This window comes from Hemitrygon akajei, chromosome 7 (genome assembly GCF_048418815.1).
Source record: "Hemitrygon akajei chromosome 7, sHemAka1.3, whole genome shotgun sequence".
Taxonomy (NCBI): domain Eukaryota; kingdom Metazoa; phylum Chordata; class Chondrichthyes; order Myliobatiformes; family Dasyatidae; genus Hemitrygon; species Hemitrygon akajei.
The window spans coordinates 37245053-37264772 of record NC_133130.1 but is presented as its reverse complement, the minus strand read 5'-3'; the positions used below and the strand labels follow the sequence as shown (position 1 = coordinate 37264772).

General features: G+C 40.3%; 1 protein-coding gene across 1 annotated transcript in view; it reads right to left on the bottom strand.

The window, feature by feature from the left end:
- Positions 1–1084: 1084 nt before the first annotated feature.
- The window catches only part of abcg8 (ATP-binding cassette, sub-family G (WHITE), member 8), a 61881-nt gene continuing 43245 nt past the window's right edge, over positions 1085–19720 (bottom strand). The window contains exons 12-13 of the mRNA XM_073050651.1: positions 5926–6053; positions 1085–3041 (exon numbers count right to left, since the gene is read on the bottom strand). Of these exons, the coding sequence (XP_072906752.1) occupies positions 2904–3041; positions 5926–6053 (266 nt within the window). The 3' untranslated portion in view covers positions 1085–2903. The remainder of the gene's footprint in view (positions 3042–5925; positions 6054–19720) is intronic.

The following is a 19720-nucleotide window of genomic DNA, read 5'->3' as shown; positions in this document are numbered from 1 at the left end:
GGCTGAGAGGGAAATGGATCAGCTATGATGAAATGGCAGGGCAGACTTGATGGGCCAAATGGCCTTTCTGTTCCTATATCTTATGGTCTTATGATTCCAGTAAGATGGCAGTGCACTCGGGATGCAGCAGCCACTCTGGATCCAACCAAAGGTGTAATTGTTTGTCCTATACGTCTTTGACACTGCTGGTTATCCTCAAGTACTGCAGGTCTATGCCACAGGCGTGTTGATCGACAGCGGTGCTGCTCAGCGTGTAGTGCATCCTGTTGCAACCTGTTCCAGCCACTCAGGGGAAACAGGAATCGGAGGCAGCGTACAATCCCACACAGAGGAAACGGTTAGCTTCGATGTTTTATTGTGATTGTTGTACTTTGGAAATGTAGAATACAGCAAGTCCTATTGACTGGTTCATTGGAAAAACTGAGGTTGGGGGAGCTGAGTGGCCTCGGTACTGGTATGGACCAGGCCCTCGTGCCCTGGACTGCCACCGAGGAAAGAGATGCCGGAGCTGGCTGTGTGCCACTGGATTCCGTATTGGCTTGTGGTCTGGCCCCTCCCATCGGTGCTGCCCTCCAGTATTCACTTGCTGGAAAACAAGCTGGAATGCGTTCATCTGTGGCTGTACTGCACGATATGATGAATTGCTGTGGGCATGTCCTTGCAGGAACATGGCTCCAGGCCAACATCCCATGCCACATCAAACTACAAGCCATGACACTCAGGGACTTGGGCTATATTATCTCTTGAAATATTATTTTTTATAACTGTATGCTTTTGTGCTATAATAATTACATTGCTCTATGAGTTGTGTGCTTTGTGTGACTGTGGTTCTGTGTTTTGCACCTTGGCCACAGAGGAACGCAGTGTTGTTTGGCTGTATTCATGTGCTTGATTGAACGACAATTACACTTGAGCTTGAAATGTGAGAAAGATAACATGGAATTGATGTTGACTTAAATAAATGTTTGATGGCCAACATGGACTCAATGGGCCTGATTCCTAGAAATATGACTATATGTATTGAACATGGATCAACTACTTCAGGAAAGAAAGGAGATAAATTGAGAAACATTTTCCATGTGTGGATATTTATTATCTTAAAGAAATTAATATCTTACATTTTTGTCAAGCTGCAAATGTACATATTTCCTAATTGTTAGAAAATCTACAATATCTATGTTTTCCAAAATATACAATTTTTAAATGATTGTGCAAAAAGTAATGTTTCTCCAAATACAAAAGTTGTTTGAACTACTTTTGCTTTTGTACTGGGAGTAAACAAAATAAATTATTAATACCTGCAAGTTTTCTGCTTGCAAGGGACACAAAGATGACAAGGGATGAGTGAAGAGCGATGAGGGAGTATGTAATCTTGGTACAAATAGCAATGTGGCATAACCCACCATTTACGTTTAGATTTGCCGGATGTAATCTATAAATCTCTTGGTTACTTTAAAGCCATTTTCAAGAAAAAGTATTTCTCTTACAGACTGAAGGCTTTTGACTGTCACTGAAAGTTAAGCCATGTCATGAAGAAAACTATGTAAGGACTCTTTGGGTATGGTATTTATTATGGATTAAGCTTAGAAGTGTGAGAGTCGATGATGAACTGTGTAATAGGGTGATGAACTGTGCCTGCAGTGTCTTAAACTAGTTTTGGGCATTCACCCAGCTCTGCAATCAGAGCAGTTTTACATAATGTAAATCAGTTCTTCATTGAGTGAAATCACATCGGCTGAGTGTAATAGATATTGTAGGTGAATGATATCATTACAGACATTTCACCTTTCCTTGATCCTGCTGTTAAATGGTCATATTTTGGAAATGTAAAAAGACAGGATGCTATTTATAATCCAACGGGTTTACAGGAGTGTTAACAGGAGCTCTTCATATGCCAATGGTAAGTGTGTATAAAATATCAATAGTTACACAGTTTCTTCAAATCTTTGCTAATGTCATCTAACGTATACTGCATACATTAAAGCATCACTGATTGATCACTCTGTGCTCTCTTTCCACCTCCCCCTTGGTTTCCAGAAGTCTAATTATTGAAAGCATGGATGGTCTCTGTTTAAGCAGCCATTCTTTAGGTATGATTTTAATTTGTTCAGTTTGGAACCATCCAGATCCCACTGCCAAAGACTTTGATTCAGGGTCTGGGACTAGTGAAAAATAACTGCAGTTCACCAGTAAAGCAGGAAGGCTCTCTACTCACACATGGTCGTTAATGTTTTGTTGTTCTTTTAGCAGTGACCTGCGCAAGGAATCAGCTCCAGATTTTATGCCAAGTTCAGGGTACTCTTCTTCCAGGGCCAGAACAGAGGAGGTACTTTCTCAAGCTGCACAAGTTTAGACTATTCCTGCCCCCATTGTCACTTCCCATCTCTTCCTTTCCACCAGCTTCACAGTTAGTTGCTGGTTGGTGAACAGTCAGGGCTGTCCAGTGTCCTGCAAGCTGTCAGCTGGTTCTGTCAGTACCATGGATGGGCAGTGAACGGTGGGAGGCAAAGAAAGTTGAGAGATGAGACAGCCTGGGACAACTTTCTGTTGCTGCAGGCAAACATCTAAATCGGCCATTCACGCATCTGATCCTCAGACCTCCAATTAGATATTGGCTGATTATATAACAGGGTGAGTTCCTGAATTTGTATCCATATACAGTAAACACACAGGAAATGTCACTGGGATTCAGGGCAGGGCAGGGCAATTCAACGTAGTGACTGCAACAGTCCAGGTGATAATCAAATAGTTCTGGCATAATTTCATGCAATATAAACAAGCAATGCAGCACCTACAGGTGTCCAATTTACACGATCCTCAGCTCTCCAGTGATCTCTCTCTGGAGGTAGGAAATCACCATCCTTTGAGTGTAGGGTGTTTGACAGAATTGTGCTAATTGCATTTTACCAATCCTGGTTTGATTTCTGCTTGATAAACCTTAATGAAACATAGTAGAGTATCAGGAATCCAATACATATGGCTATTAGGATGATGTAGCACACATACAGTGGTTCTGAATTCATGTCCATAGATTCAATTATCTAGAAAATAAAACCAAACACAGAGGAACGTGCCATCAGTTATCGATCAGTCAGCTTCTCAGCTTGCTTTGGTTAAATTACTATCTGCAGTGAAATTAAATTCATTCTCTACAATGTGGTTAAGATTTATAGAGCATAGTTACATTCTAACTTCTTCATTAGTTCCTTGTGTGCTTTTCTAACTAAATTGCCTGCTAAGCTGGATGATTTCAATCAAATTTACAATTGCTGTGAAACCAAAATATGTTTAAATTTAATATTATCTACTTTTTTATTGAATGTATCTAAACATAAAACACATGATTATTTTGGCCTCCTATATGTATGGGTACTGTCACTAATCCTCTTCCTTGTGCTCTGTTTGTAATCATAGTGCATGCACTTTGTGACAGTTACTTCCAAAACACAATCTCTCTTTCTATTTGCAATTACAGTGGTGCTAGAAGGTTTGTGAACCCTGTAGAAATTTCTCCTATTTCTGTATAAATATGATCTAAAATGTGATCAAATCTTCATGTAAGTCCTAGAACTAGATAAAGAGAACCCAATTAAATAAATAACATGAAAACCATTATACTTGTTCATTTACTTGTTGAGGAAAATGACACTGTACAATATTACATGTATTTGTTGAGAAAAGTACATGGGGTAATGCCTTCTACAAAGGCTATTTGGAGTCAGGTGTTCCAATCAATGAGATGAGATTGGAGGTGTGGGTTGTAGAGGTGCCCTGCCCAATAAAAAAGACACACCAAGTCAGATTACTGACAGTGTTGCTCTTCTCAAGAAAGATCTGTTTATGTGCACCATGCCTTGATCAAAACAACTTTCACAGGACTTTAGAAGAAGAACTGTAGAGATGCATGAAGCTGGAAAAGGCTACAAAAGCATTTCTAAAGACCCGATTGTTCATCAGTCTCAGTAAGAGAAATTGTCTACAAATGGAGGAAACTCAGTTCTTTTACTACTCTCCCTGGGAGTGGGCATCCTGCAAAAATCACACCAAGAGCACAACTTGCAATGCTGAAGGAGGTTCTTAAAGAACCCAAGGGTAACAGCAAAAGACCTGCAGTAATCTCTAGAACTTGCTAAAATACTTGTTCATGTGTCCACTATGAGAAAAACACTGAACAAGAATGGTGTTCATTGAAGGACACCACAGAGGAAACCACTTCTCTCCAAAAAAAACATTGTTGCATGTCTCAACTTTGCAAAAAACCACCTGGGTGTTCGACAACACTTGTGGGGCAATGTTCTGTGGACAGATGAGACAAACGTTGAACATTTTGGCAGGAATGCATATTGCTATGTTTGAAGAAAAATAGGCACTGTACACCAACACCAAAACCTCATCCCAACTGTGAAGTCTGGTGGAAAGAGCATCATGGTTTGGGCAAACACAAGGAAATCTGCAGATGCTGGAAATTCAAACAACAACACACACAAAATGCTGGTAGAACACAGCAGGCTAAAGAACTAATTCCGCTAGACGGAGGAGAGTGGTGGTATAAGAACTAATTCCGCTAGACGGAGGAGAGTGGTGGTATAAGAACTAATTCCGCTAGATGGAGGAGAGTGGTGGTATAAGAACTAATTCTGCTAGACGGAGGAGAGTGGTGGTATAAGAACTAATTCCGCTAATTTTGGTTAGTCCTGACGAAGGGTCTCAGCCCGAAACGTCGACATCACTTCTCCCTATAGATGCTGCCTAGCCTGCTGTGTTCTACCAGCATTTTGTGTGTGTCATGGTTTGGGGCTGCTTTGCTGCCTCAGGGCTTGGACAGCTTGCAATCGTTGAGGGAACAATGAATTCAAAATTGTATCAAGGCATTTTACAGGAGAATATCAGGGTAGCAGTCCATCACGTGAAGTTTAATAGTTGGATAATGCAACAAGACAATTTTCTGAAAGGCAAGAGTAAATCTACAACAGAATGTTTTTTGGAAAATTTTGTGGAAGAACCTGAAGCAAGCAGTTCATGCAAGGAAGCCACCAACATCCCAGAGTTGAATCATTTTTGGAAGGATGAATAGCCCAAAATACCTCTGAGCCAATGTGCAGGACTGATCAACAGTTACTGGAAACGTTTGGTTGAAGTTATTGCTGTACAGAGGGTCACACCAGTTACTGAAAGCAAAGGTTCACATAATTTTCCCAATAAATACATGTAATATTGGATCATCTTTCTCAATAAATAAATGAACAAGTATAATTTTTTGTGTTATTTATTTAATTGGATTCTCTTTATCTAATTTTAGGACTTATGTGCAGATCTGATCACATTTTTAGGTCATATTTATGCAGAAATAAGTGAAACTTCTACTGGGTTCACAAACTTTCTAGTACCACTGTGTTGTCTATTTGCCATTCTTTTCCCAGTTGTTGTTCCTTTTTCATGCCTTGCGGTGCATTTGCTGGCATTTTTGCCATTTCCTTAGCATTCGTCCGTTTCTTATAAGGTCAAGTTGCTAGCTCAACGCTTAACCCAACACAAATAGAAAGTGTGCAAGCAGCTGGCTGGATTGGAACCCCGGACCATTTGCTTCAAAGTCCAGTGTAATACCACTACACCACCGAGCGGCATCTTTTGCAGGTGGTATGTTTACGTAGTTCTTCAGTATTTGTGTCAAAATGATTTCTGAAGATGAACACCCGCAATCTCAATCTGTGTTAAACACGTCACCAGATCTACTCAGTGAAAGTACTTTCTATCTTCATGCAATGGTTGTCGCACCAAACTATCCTTTCACAAGCTCCATTAATTCAATAGATTATTGTCTTCCTGATCAAATACAGTGTTAAGGAATTCATATGATTACATTCCACATGACACCCGGAAGAGTTTTGCTTATCTTAAAGTAACTTCACTGTAACTCTCACTTACATCTGTGCCTTTGATTGGAATGGTAAGATTTCCTATCACAATAGAATAAGAATGTCCAGTGAACTGAACCTGGATAAGACCTTCAAAGCCCCATCGAAGGAAGGATATCTTGGAGAACCAAGAAGCAACTGCAATGAAGTGCAAAGAGATAATATTAGTTTACAAATATAGTCTTTTCCTTGATTTCCACAGCACAAACACCCAGCCTCTGCTTCCATTGCTCCCAACTCGTGACCTTTGCAAAACGAAGGGTAATTTTAACAGGATTTAATACTGCTTTTTATGTCTCTTTGAGTCAAAGAATAAGACAAAATAAGCATATACATTGCCTGTGAATTATCCTTGAATTTGTGGAAGTTTAGATTCAATTTTGGACTGAAAATGCAGGGGCTCTGTACAAGAAGGGGCAGAGCCGACTATACTTCCTGAGAAGGCTCCAGTCATTCGATGTTTGCAGTACTATGCTGCAGATGTTCCACAACTCAGTGGTGGCCAGCATTCTATTCTATGCTGATAGTCTGCTGGGGCAGCGAGGTGAGAGCAGCTGATGCCAAGAAGTTCGATAAGCTCATTAGGAAGGCTGGTTCTGTTCTGGGGGTGGGACTGGATTCCCTGGGGGTTGTGTCTGAGAGGGAGATGCTGCAGAAGCTACTGAGTATTATGGACAATCCCTCTTACCCCTCCATGACATAGTGGACAAACAGAGGAACAGACTTGATGCACCATCAATAACTCTCTGAGACGTGAGGTGAGATATCGGCTTTTATTGACTGGAAGAAAGAACAAGCAGTAGTTGACCACCATACTACATCCTGGAGACTGAGGGCCGGGCTCAAGCCTCAATCGCCTTTATACAGGGGTCTGTGGGAGAAGCCACGGTCAGTGGGAGGGGCCACAGGAGCAGTCAGCAGGGGGTGTGCCCAGACAGGTATATGTAGTTCACCACAAGACTGATTCCACTGAGGTGCACCACTGAACGTCACAGGAGATCCTTTCTCCCTGTGGCTATAAGACTACAACTCCTCTTCCTTAAGTACATAAGAATATGGTTTCATTGCACATCTGTATTTTGCTCTATTTCTTTCCAATACACATTTTGTTTTTATTTCACACATCAATGCTTACATGTTGTATTTTAAAAAAGTATGTATTTCTGACTGAGCAACCTTGCAACAATAATTTCCTTCAGGATAAATAAAGTTTTAACTTATCTTAATTTTGATTTAATATTAAGTATCCAAGAGCAAATGGTCAATCTGTGTCTCAAAAAGAATCATAGAATCAAAGAGTAAAACATCTTAAAAATAAGTCCTTTGGCCCATGAAGTTCATGCAGACCATTAAGTATCATCTATAGTGATCCCACTTAGCCTTCTAAACCTTGACATTTCCATTCCTTAATACTCCCTAGGGTGCTACCATGCACCCTTTCTAATTATTCCAAAGATCATTACCTTGTACTTAGCAGGATTACATTCCATCTCCCATTGTTCTCTGTGGCTTAGCAAGTGATCAAGATCATAACATTGCTGAGACTGTCCTCTTCATCATCAACTACATGCACTTTTCATATCATCTGTGAACTTACTCATTACTTATTGCTAAATTCATATCTCAAACCATCAACACATATAATAGACAGGAAGAGTCCTGCGCAGATTTCTGTAGTACACCACTGGTCACAAACTTTCAATCACAAAACTAATCCCTGCATTACTACATTCTGCCTCCTATTGTCAAACCAATTTTGGAACCATTTATCCCGTGGAGTCATTTGATATCCACGGTGATTTTTCTTTCTGAATACTTTTGGGCTGCTGATCATGAAAATCACCATGAAATTTCCCTATCACACACCATTTTTAAAAAAAATCACCTATATTTGTAATTTCAATTCATATTTCAAGTTAATTACAATGTTGCCCACAATGTAAGCAGAAAGGTATTCTAACTTGTCTAGGCATGGTGGATGTAGCATGGCAGGACTGGCTTTAGAAAGACTATAAAAGCATCTCTCTCTCTCTCTCTCAAGCGCGCGCACGCACGCACGCACGCACACACACACACAGTCCTATGCACTGTGTGTACATGCATATCGGTTTGTGATCACATTGATGTGTGTGTTGTATGGGTGCAGCATATTGTGTGTACTCATAATAATAAAGTAATTGTATTTTTATGAGTATCTGTGATAGCAAAATGTCTCACCAATGTTGTAACAGCCACAATTCTATTTGTTATATTTGTGGCGAATATATGCTTCATATCAAAGAAGGAGCATGAAGAAAGCCTACAAGCTCTACTTTGGGTGTAAAATTGACGACCAAGACGAAAAATGGGCTCCTCACTTTGTTGCGCAACAGGCATTGTCAATCTTAGAGCTTGGCTCAGAAGTCAATGCAGTTCGCTGTCCCAATGATATGGTGAGAGCAGGATTATGTGACAGACTGCTACATCTGTCTGACCAGCGCGTCTGGTTTCTCTGCTAAAAACAAGAAATCCATTGAATACCCCAATCTCCCGTCAGCCGTGAGACCTTTGTCACATGACAACAGTCTTCCAGGACTGAAGCCACCATTGACATGGAGTCGAAAGGAGGCAGACAAAGATGCCATGATGCACAAGCCAGGAATAGAAAACGACACTGATACCGATATAGAATTTGAACCCTTTAAGCTGAGTGAGCCTCATCTGATAACTCATTAAATGACCTGGTCAAAGACTTGAGTTTGTCATAGGCAAAAGAACATAAGAAATAAGAGCAGGACTAGGCCATCCGGCCCATTGAGCCTGCCCCACCATTCAATAAGATCATGGCTGATCTGTCAGTAAACTCAGCTCCATTTACCTGCCTTTTCCCCATGACCCTTAATTCCCTTACTATGTAAAAACCTATCTAACTGTATCTTAAATATACTTAGTGAAGAAACCTCAACTGCTTCCCTGGGCAGAGAATTCAACAGATTCACCACTCTCTGGGAAAAACAGTTTCTCCTCATCTCCGTCCTAAATCTTCTTCCCTGAATCTTGAAGCAATGTCCCCTAGTTCTAGTCTCACCCACCAATGGAAACAACTTTGCTACTTCTATCTTATCCATCCCTTTCAAAATTTTGTCTGTTTCTATAAGTTCCCCTCTCATTCTTCTGAATTCCAGAGAGTATAGTCCCAGGCAACTCAATCTCTCCCCATAGGTTAACCCCTTCATCCCTGGAATCAACCTGGTGAACCTCCTCTGCACTGCCTTCAAAGCCAGTATATCCTCTCTCAAGTATGGAGACCAGAACTGCACACAGTACTCCAGATGCAGCGTGTATAGTTGCAGCATGACCTTCCTGCTCTTGAATTCAATCCTTCTAGCAATGAAGGCCAACATTCCATTAGACTTCTTAATAACCTGAATTAAGAAGAATTACTCAGTTCAAGACCGCAAGGGTGGAATCAGCTGTCACCAGGCACAAAAATTCCCATGAAGGATTTCGATATTTGAGACAAATGTTTCCCAAAATAAGTGATGCCAAGATTAAGGAAAGCATTTTTGTTGGTCCACAAATCAATCAGGTCATCAATGACAGGCAATTTGAAGACTTTCTAGTGGGACTGGTGAAAAATGCGTGGAAGGCATTTGAGGATGTTGAAAATTTTCCGCCTGCTGTCAGTGGTTGCGTAACCAGGGCTTGTGATATGCACCAGCTGCTCATACGACCATCCTCCACCAGCTCCCACCCGGCTTCACGTAACCCTGATCAGGGGCTAAAAAGGTGCTACACTTTGCCCAAGGGTGACCTGTAGACTACTGGAGGGAAGGAGCACCTACACCTCCTTTGGTAGAGGCATATCTTCACCCAGCCACCCAATGCTTAATAATGGACTATAAAATCTTACCAGTCACTGAAGTCAGGCTAGCTGACCTATAATTTTCTGTCGTTTGCCCCCCTCCCTTCTTAAAGAGGATTTTCTAATCCTCTGGAATCATTCCCAATTCTGGTGATTCTTGAAAGATAACCATTAATACCTCCACAATATCCTCAGTTACCTCTTTCAGAACCTTGAGGTGTAGTCCATAGAATCTAACTTACTTTTTCTCTATGGTCCAAAACCTTTTTGGACTAGTTTCTCAGGTGGAACCTTGTCAAAGGTTTTACTGGAGTGTAGACTACACCATGAGACACAGGAGCAGAATTAGGCTATCTGGCCCATTGAGTCCGCTCCGCCATTCAATCATGGCTGATCCTTTTTTCTATCTCCTCCTCAACCCCATTTCCTGGTCTTCTCCTTGTAACCTTTGATGCCATGTCCAATCAAGAACCTATCAATCTCTGACTTAAATACAACCAATAAACTGGCCTCCACATATGCATGTGGCAACAAATGCCACAAATTCACCACCCTTTGGCTAAAGAAATTTCTCCGCATCTCTGTTTTGAAAGGGTGTCCTTTTATCCTGAGGCTGTGCCCTCTTGTCCTAGACTCTCCCACCATGGGAAGGATGCTTTCCACATCTACCCTCTCTAGGCCTTTCAACAATCAAAAGGTTTCAATGAGATAACCCCTCATCCTTCTGAATTCCAGCATGTACAGACCCAGAGCCATAAAATGTTCCTTGTATGATAACTCATTCCTAGAATCATCCTTGTGAACCTCCTCTGGACCCTCTCCAATGCCAGCACATCTTTTCTAAGATGAGGGGTCCAAAACTGTTCACAATACTCAAGGTGAGGCCTCACCAGTGCCTTATAAAGCCTCAGAATTGCATCCTTGCTCTTGTATTCTAGACCTCTTGAAATGAATGCTAACATGGCATTTGCCTTCCTTACCACTGACTCAACCAGCAAGTTAACCTTTGGGGTATTCTGCACAAGGACTCCCAAGTCCCTTCGCATCTCATATTTCTGGATTTTCTCCCCGTTTAGAAAACAGTCTATTCATTTACTTCTACTACCAAAGTGCATGACCATGCATTTTCCAAATTGTATTTCATTTCCCACTTTCTTGCCTATTCTCCTAATCTGTCAAAGTCCTACTGCATCCTATCTGTTTCCTCAACACTACCTGCCCCTCCACCAATCTTCATATTATCTGCAAACTTGGCAACAAAGACATCTATTCCATCATCTAAATCATTTATATACAGCAGAAGTGAATGGTCCCAGCACCGACCCTGTGGAACACTAGTCACTGGCAGCCAACCAGAGAAAGATCTTTTTATTCCCACTTGCTGCCTCCTAACAATCAGCCAATGCTCCAACCATGTTAGTGGCGTTCCTGTAATATCATGGGCTCTTAACTTGGTAAACAGCCTTATGTGTGGCACCTTGTCAAAGGCCTTCCGAAAGTCCAAATATACAACATCCACTCCATCCCCTTTATCCATCCTACTTGTAATCTCCTCAAAGAATTCCAACAGATTCATCAGGCAGCATTTTCCCTGAAGGAAACCATGCTGATTTTGTCTTATCTAGTCCTGTGTCACCAAGTACTCTATCATCTCATCCTTAACATTTGACTCTAACACTTTCCCAACCACTGAGGTCAGGCTAACTGGTCTATAGTTTCCTTTCTGCTGCCTTCCTTCTTTCATAAAGAGTGGAGTAACATTTGCAATTTTCCAGTCCTCTGGCACCATGCCAGAGTCCAATTATTTTTGAAAGATCATTTCCAATGCCACCACTATCTCTAACACTACCTCTTTCAGAAACCTAGAGTGCAGTTCATCTGGTCCGGATTTCTTATGTACCTTTAGGTCTTTCAATTTTTTGAGCACCTTCTCTCTTGTAACAGTAACTGCACCCACTTCTCTTCCTTCATACACTGCAACATCAGGCGTACTGGTAGAGTCTTCCACAGTGAAGACTGATGCAAAATACTCATTTAGTTCATCAGCCATCTCCTTGTCCCCTGTTATTATTTCTCCGACCTCATTTTCTAGCGGTCCTATATCCACTCCCATTTCTCTTTTATTTTTAACATACTTGAAAAACATTTACTATCCACTTTGATATTATTTGCTAGCTTGCTTTCATATTTCATCTTTTCCTTTCAATGATCTTTTTAGTTGCTCTCTGTAGGTTTTTAAAAACTTTCCAATCTACCTTCCCACTAATTTTTGCTTTGTTGTATGCCCTTTCTTTTGCTTTTACAATAGCTTTGACTTCCCTTGTCAGCCACGGTTGTACTATTTTACCATTTGAGTATTTCTTCATTTTTGGAATACAGATGTCCTGCACCTTCCTCATTTTTCCCAGAAATGCACACCATTGCTGCTCAGCTGCCATCCCTGCCAGCAGCTCCTTCTAGTTTACTTTGGCCAATCCCTCTCTCATGCAACTGTAATTTCCCTTACTCCACTGAAATACTGCTATATCAGACTTTACTTTCTCCCTATCAAATTTCAATTTCAACACAATCATATTGTGATCACTGGTTCCTAATTGCCTCTGGTTCATTACATAAGATCCAATCCAGTATAGCTGATCCACTAGTAGGCTCAACGACAAACTGCTCTAAAAGGCTATCTTTTGTGCATTCAACAAACTCACTCTCTTGACATCCATTACCAACCTGATTTTCCCAATCGACCTGCATGTTAAAATCTCCCATAACTACAATAACATCGCCCTTTTGACTCGCCTTCTCTATTTCCTGTTGTAACCTGTGGTCTACCTCCCAGCCACTGTTGGGAGGCTTCTATTTAACTGCTATCAATGTCCGTTTACCCTTGCAGTTTCTATATAAATGCCATCAATGTCCTATTACCTTTGCAGTTTACACCAATCAGACGGCCTCATTAATTTAATGAAAATCGTCTCATTCATCGAGTCACTTGTTCACTACCAGGTAGAAAAAAAGAAGTGGGGCACCATCCAGGTAAAACAGAGCTGGAAATTAGAAAACAACTCAATAAAATATTGACATCATGTTTGCCTATGTTATCATCCTACAATGTACAGAAAAAAATTGTCCTTATATAGAATATACAAAATTGGACCATTCAGCATGAACTAGTCAGTGTTTGTCAATATACCACCCATTCTATCATTAACTTGTAATGTTAACTCTACTTTATCTGTCTTCACAGATACTGCCTGACCTGCTGAGTATTTCCAGCATTCTCTTTTATTACAGGTTTCTAGTAACCACGGTATATTTCATAGATCCAGTGACACTTCTCTCTCCCTTGCTCCATTCTTGCATCTCCTTCAGACAGATCAAGTACAACTAACAAGTTTTCATTTAACTCTGATTACTGAATTAAAACATTAACTGTTTTTTTTCTCTTTGGAGATGCTCCCTGTCCTGCTGAGTACTTCCAACATTTCCTGTATTAATTTTAGAGTTCTAGCATCTGTCGTTTTGCACTTAACATAGATTTAGTACTTTAAAATTGTTTGTCTGATCCACTTGTTCTTCTACTTCATTCATTTTCTTATTTCCTAAGGCAGGTGACATTTCTGCTTCTTTGTTAACTGTTCATTGTCCATTTGAGTGAATACAGGTTTTCTATCGTTTTCTTGCATTCCTTTATGTTAAGCTCTTCTTCAGTTTCGGGATCATCTGCCAATTAGAATATTGAGTTACTTATTCTTAAGTCCATATCACTAATGTTGGAATCTATGAAGAGTATTTTTGTCATATCTTCTGTATGTTTATATTGTTAAATCTCTTTTAGTCTAGATTTCTGAACCACCCCCTTCACTTAAATTTAGCTAAGTTTAGTTCTATAGTCACAAAGGCAGCCCCTTAGATTGTTCTATTGATACCCCAGTTAAGGTTGAGGAATTGCACATCACCTTCTGTCTAGGCATGTTGCTGTCTTGGCATTCAATACAGAAATCAACTATTCGTAATGGCCAACCTTTCCTGTTTGTGTCAATCCTGATCAAATCTGAGGTGAGGTCTTCTGCTTATAACATTGACTCAGTCCTATTCCCCTCCACAATTGCTGATATTTCCTGGATTCTGTTTAATTTGAAGCTCCCCTTCAATTTCCAGCAACTGTTAAGTTCTGCACTTCACAGTTCCTATATTTCCTTTTATTTCTCTTCCCAGTTTGTCAGGATCAAAAGTAATATATTTTTTGATCATTTTTGGTCTCCATTCTATTCCGCTTGATCTGCTGAGACCCACCGGCATTTTCTGTTTTAGCTATCTGCCACTCTCAGACTGTAGAAACAATATTATCTATTCACCAGTCCTCTGGCATTAACCTCTCTTCTGTGGAACTTCTGAATATAAATTTGATTTGCATCATTTGAGTGTGACCACCAGTTATCGGTTCAAGACTTAAAGCTATCTCCATGTATCCATTACTATTTATAAAAAATCATTCTGTTCTGTTTTCTGTTTCCTTGAGTTATCTCTCATTATATTGCATTTCCCAGCAGTATCATGTGGAATTTCAATAGGAGAATGCTCTTTATGTAGCTGATATCTGATGGCAGACTGAATGAAAGATTGACAAGCTTATCCACTGATAAATGCTGTGGATTCCTGGGAAATAACGTTTTATATTATATAGCTAAAGTCATGATTGAAGTAATCTTCTTCTCTTTGTGGAAAGAAATCGACGGTATAAAATGAATTTTATCTTCACAAATGTCATCTTGCAGTTCGGTGAAATTGTGAAAAATGAGAAATGATGTTTGGTGCAGTGTAATGTAATCATTGGAGACAAGTGTTCAATCACTTGCGAGATTAGGGCTGATGATGTGCTGCTGCATCAAATCTGATCTGCTCACGTCCCCATCTTTCTAAGCAACAGTGTAAAAACAGTTTCTCCTTAGGTTTCTCACCATTTACAAAACTTGTACAAAGTAACTTTCATCTAAATGAAGCATTGGAGATATTTGTATATAAGATATTTATGCAAGAAGACCTCAGTAATGGAAACATGAAATAAAAATAGAAAGTGTGCAACTACCCATTCAGCCTCCAGAACAGAATGCAGGAGCCACAGATATACAGTTCTACACCATGGAAACAAGCTCCTCAGTCCAACTTGACCATGCTGACCAAGGTGCCTAAATGAATCCCATTTGTCTGCATTTGACCTGTGACCCACATCTATCCATGTACCTGTCCAAAGGACTTCTAAGCATTGTAATTTTATCTGCCTCTACCACCTCTCAAGTGACTACAAATACTGGAACATGGAGCAAAAAAAAACCGAACAAACTGCTGGAGGTTGTCAGCAGGTCAGGAAGCACCCTCAGAGGCAAAGGGATAGTCAACATTTTGGGCCAAGACCCTGCATCAGAAATACTTTCTCTGACAGCTTGTTCCATATGCCCCACCCATCATGTATGAGCAAAATGCTCTTCAGATCACCTCTAAATTATTCCCTCCCCTCCTCAATCTTAGACTCCCCTAACCCTGAGAAAAAGGCTATCAAACATATTTGGGCCCCTCTTAATTTTATAAACCTGTAAAAGGTCACCCCTCAGCCACCTTTGTGCTAGGGAAATTAGTCCCAGCCTTTCCAATCTCCCCATAAAACTCAAACCGGGTTACATTGTTGAGAATCTTTACTGTTACCTCCTTTAGCTTAATCATATTTCTACAGTAAGACTACCAGAACAGCACACAATACTCTAAGAGGGATCTAATAAAAGCTTTGTACAACTGTAATGTGAAAATCAACTCTCACTCTTGATGCCTTGGCCAATGAAGTCAAGCATGTTACACTCCTCCTTCTAACTTGAGACACCACCTCCAGGGAAATACGTACAGGATTCTCTGTTTAACAACACTCCCCGAGACCCTGCCATTCACCGTGTACATATATACTGACCTGGTTTAATTTCCCAAAGTGCATTACTTCAATTTTGTCTGAGTTAAGTTCCATCTGCCATTAGAACACAGAACAGTGGAGGACAGGAACAATGTTGTGCCAAGCCAATTAAAATCAATTATTAGCCTACTTTTCCAGTCGATCTAGACGCTGTTACAACCACAGACAATCTTCTTCACTACACCACCAACTTTGGTGCCATATCCAAACTTAGTAATCATGCTGCCTACATTCTCATTCAAAATATTAATATGTACATATGACAAACATCAGGGAACTCAACACCAATCTGGTCACAGGCTCTCAATCTGAAAACCAAGTCCATTACTGTTCCCAGTATCTTATTACCAAGTAAATTGGCAGATGGGATACAATGTCAGGGAGTCTATGGTCATGCACTTTTGAAGAAGAAATGAAAGCATAGACTATTTTCTTAATGGAGAGAAAATGAAAAAAATCTGAGTTGCAAAGGGACTTGGGCATATTTGTGCAGGATTCCCTAAAGGGTCATTTGCAGGTTGAGTTGCTGGTGAGGAAGGCAAATGCGATGTTAGCATTTAAGAGGACTGGAATATAAAAGGATGTAATGTTGAGGCTTTATAAAGTTTCTCTTGGAGTATTGTGAGCAGTTTTGGGCCCTCTGTCTAAGAAAGGATGTGTTGAAATTGGAGAGGGTTCAAAGAGGTTCACAAAAATGGTTCCAGGAATGCAAGGGTTAATGTTGAAAGGATTGTCGTATGAAGAGTGTTTGAAGGTTCTGGGCCTGTATTTACTGGAACTCAGAAGAATGAGGGGTGACCTCATTGAAATTTATCGAATGTTAAAAGGCCCCGGAAGAGTGGATAAGAGTGGATATTTGATCTGGTGGGGAAGTCAAAGACCAGAGGACACTGTCCCATGATAGAGGAGCATCCTTTTAGAATGGAGATGAGGAGGAATTTCTTTTGCCAGAGAGTGGTGAATCTGTGGAATTCTTTGCTACAGCCAGTTGTAGAGGCTAACTCTTTACGTACATTTAAGACAGATTTTTGATTAGTCAGGGCATGAAGGGGTACAAGGGGCTGAGAGGGAAGATGGATCAGCCATGATGAAATGATGGAGTAGATCTAATGGGCCAAATGGCCTAATTCTGCTCCTATATCTTATGGTTTTATGGTCTTAGTCAATTGAGTAACTTACTATAGATTCCATGTGTTCTAACTTCTGGTCAACCCTACCGTGTAGCACCTTGTCAAGGCCTTGCCAAAGTCCAAGAACATAATATAGTACTGACTGCCCCACTGTCAGTCCTCTTGGTCACCTCTTCAAAAAGCTCCATGAAATTCTTGAGACATGATTGCCAACTTGACCTTGCCTTTACAAATACAAATAAATCTTGTTTCTCAGAATCCCTTCCAGTAACTTTCACACTATTGACGTAATGCTCACCAATCTGTAGCTCCCTGATTACTTTTAATTAAAGCTATTAAATAATAGAAAATGTTTAATAAATAATTTGCCTTAAATCTTGATGTGCCTTTTACTTAAATAATAATAATCTGTAATATATAAAATAGTAGATCCTGTTCCTATATTCCCAATTACTCATCATGACAGTTAATTGTTAAAAAGAAATATCTAATATCTGTAATATATCTAATATGACAGTACACAATTAAATATTGTCAATAATTACATTAACATTCATCTTGGAAATTCATTTGCAACACGAATTGCAGAAAAGAGGGACTATGAAATGACTGGAACTAAATTTCTAACACTATAAGAATCAAAGATTATTACAGAATTACTGTCAAATGTCTGAGTGGACTCACAGCAATTGAAAAGCAACGTGATCATCAAAAAATGCTGACACCAACAGGAACTTGTCAAACTAAGGTCAATTATGGAAGGTTTTTAAACCATAAGATATAGGAACAGAATTAGGCCATTTGGCGTATCGAATCTGCTCTGCCATTTCTTCATGGCTAATCCATCTCCCTCAGCCCCAATCTCCTGCCTTCTCCCCATATTCCTTCATTCCCTGATTTCAATATACCCAATGACTTAGCCTCCACACCTGCCTGTGGCAATGAGTTCCACAGATTCACCACTCTCTAGCTAAAGAAATTCCTCCTCATCTCTGTTCTAAATGGACATCCCACTATTCTGAGGCTGTGTCCTCTGGTCTTAGACTCCTCCACCATCTTCTCCATGTACACTCTCTTGAGGCCTTTCAACATTCCTTAGGTTTCAATGAGATCCCCCCTCATTCTTCTGAATTCCAGTGAGTAGAGGTTCAGAGCCATCAAACGCTCCTTCTATGATGAGCCTTTTAATCCCAGAATCATTTTTGTGAACCGCTTTGAACCCTCTCCAATATCAGCACATTCTTTCTTAGATAAACTGCTCACAATACTCCAAGTGAGGCCTTATAAAGCATCAACATTACATCCTGCTTTCATATTCTAGTCATATTTTAAATGCAGAGAACCTTCAAATCACAAATACTGGCACCAAATCAAAAATAAAAGGGAAAGATTTAAAAGTTCAACTATAGGTTTGGCTGAAGAAATCACCTTCACAGAAGGCTTTAGAGGACAGAATAGAGAAGGAGAGGTGAGAAGATTTAGAGAGGAGATCCTGTAGCCTGGTGTTTAGGATGCTGAAGCTACTGACACAATGGTAGATTATGAGAGTTGGGCTTGCAGCAGAAATCAGGGTTGGAGGAACACAGAGCTCTCAGAGAATTGTAATCTTTCAGGAAGCGAAGGTGAGTCATGGAATTATCTGGATGGACATTTTTCTGACAAGCCTTGTCTGAGAATCATCAACTATTATGAGTTTGAAACTGCAGCTCTTTCATGTATTTTGAAAACACTCTAAATGTTAGTCCCCTTCTCTTTTTCCCAAACTCTCACTTATCTCCCATTGTATCCAATCCCTGAGAGGAATCCAACCTAAACAACCACAGGCAATTAGCAGGAATGAGGTACTGAAGCTACAGAAGCAAATTATTACCAAGGCTGGAAATGCAATAGAGCCCAGAAGTCAGGACAGGCAGCATTACTCTTGAGAGAAGCAAAGTTAACATTTCAGGAAACGACTTTTCATCAAAACTGGGTAAGTTCAATATGCAAGATGTATTCAGCAAATATAGAATCAGGGAAAGCAGGGGCGCAGGACTGCAGACAGTGGAGAGTAAGAAAGATAAGGTTTATACCAGGGTGCAAGACAGAATAACTGACTAAAGGAGTACTGATAAAGGCATAAGGGGTACAAACAGGATAAATGAAAAATCAAACAAACTCAGAGGTTTTGATTTCCAGGCAGAATCACTGACAAAGTAGCTGTCCAGAAGCATGGGTGGCAGACTCAGGATTAGAAATTGCTGAATTGAAGGCTGTGTTCAGAAGGGGAACTAAGTGAAATAAAAGAAACATGTCAAAACCACATAGGACACAGTGGTCCGTAAATTCTCAGGATCAAAATCTGTAGATGCAGGAAATGTGAACATTCAGCAAGTCAGGTAGCATCCATGGAAAGAGAAACGGTGTTGGTGTTTTAGATCAAGTCCAGTGGGGAAACAAACAGTGAGGAAAACAAAATGAGATGTCCATGAACGAGTAGACACCAGGGTTGTCCAGGCAACACAATACTTTTGATGTGGAATGCAGACAGTTTGGACAAGAGAGAGAGAAAAAATTAACATGCTGGAACTGTTGGAAGAAACCAACAGACTTTCTAATGTTATTACAGTAAAAATGTCACAATTCCATTTAAAAGCCATTTGTACAATTCCATGAATGTGCAGTCTATTTTACAAAACTGGATGGTACATGTGCTGAGGGGTTGTTTGGGAAGTGTGCCCATGTCAAAGAGCAGAGAATGAAGGGCTGCTCCAGCAGTGCACAACAGGCCCATACCGCCAACTTCACGATGCTTGAGCCACAACACCTTCAATCAAACTGAATGTTGTTCACCTTGAAGCTGGAGCTGGAGTCATTGACCACGACAACTCTGTCCCTG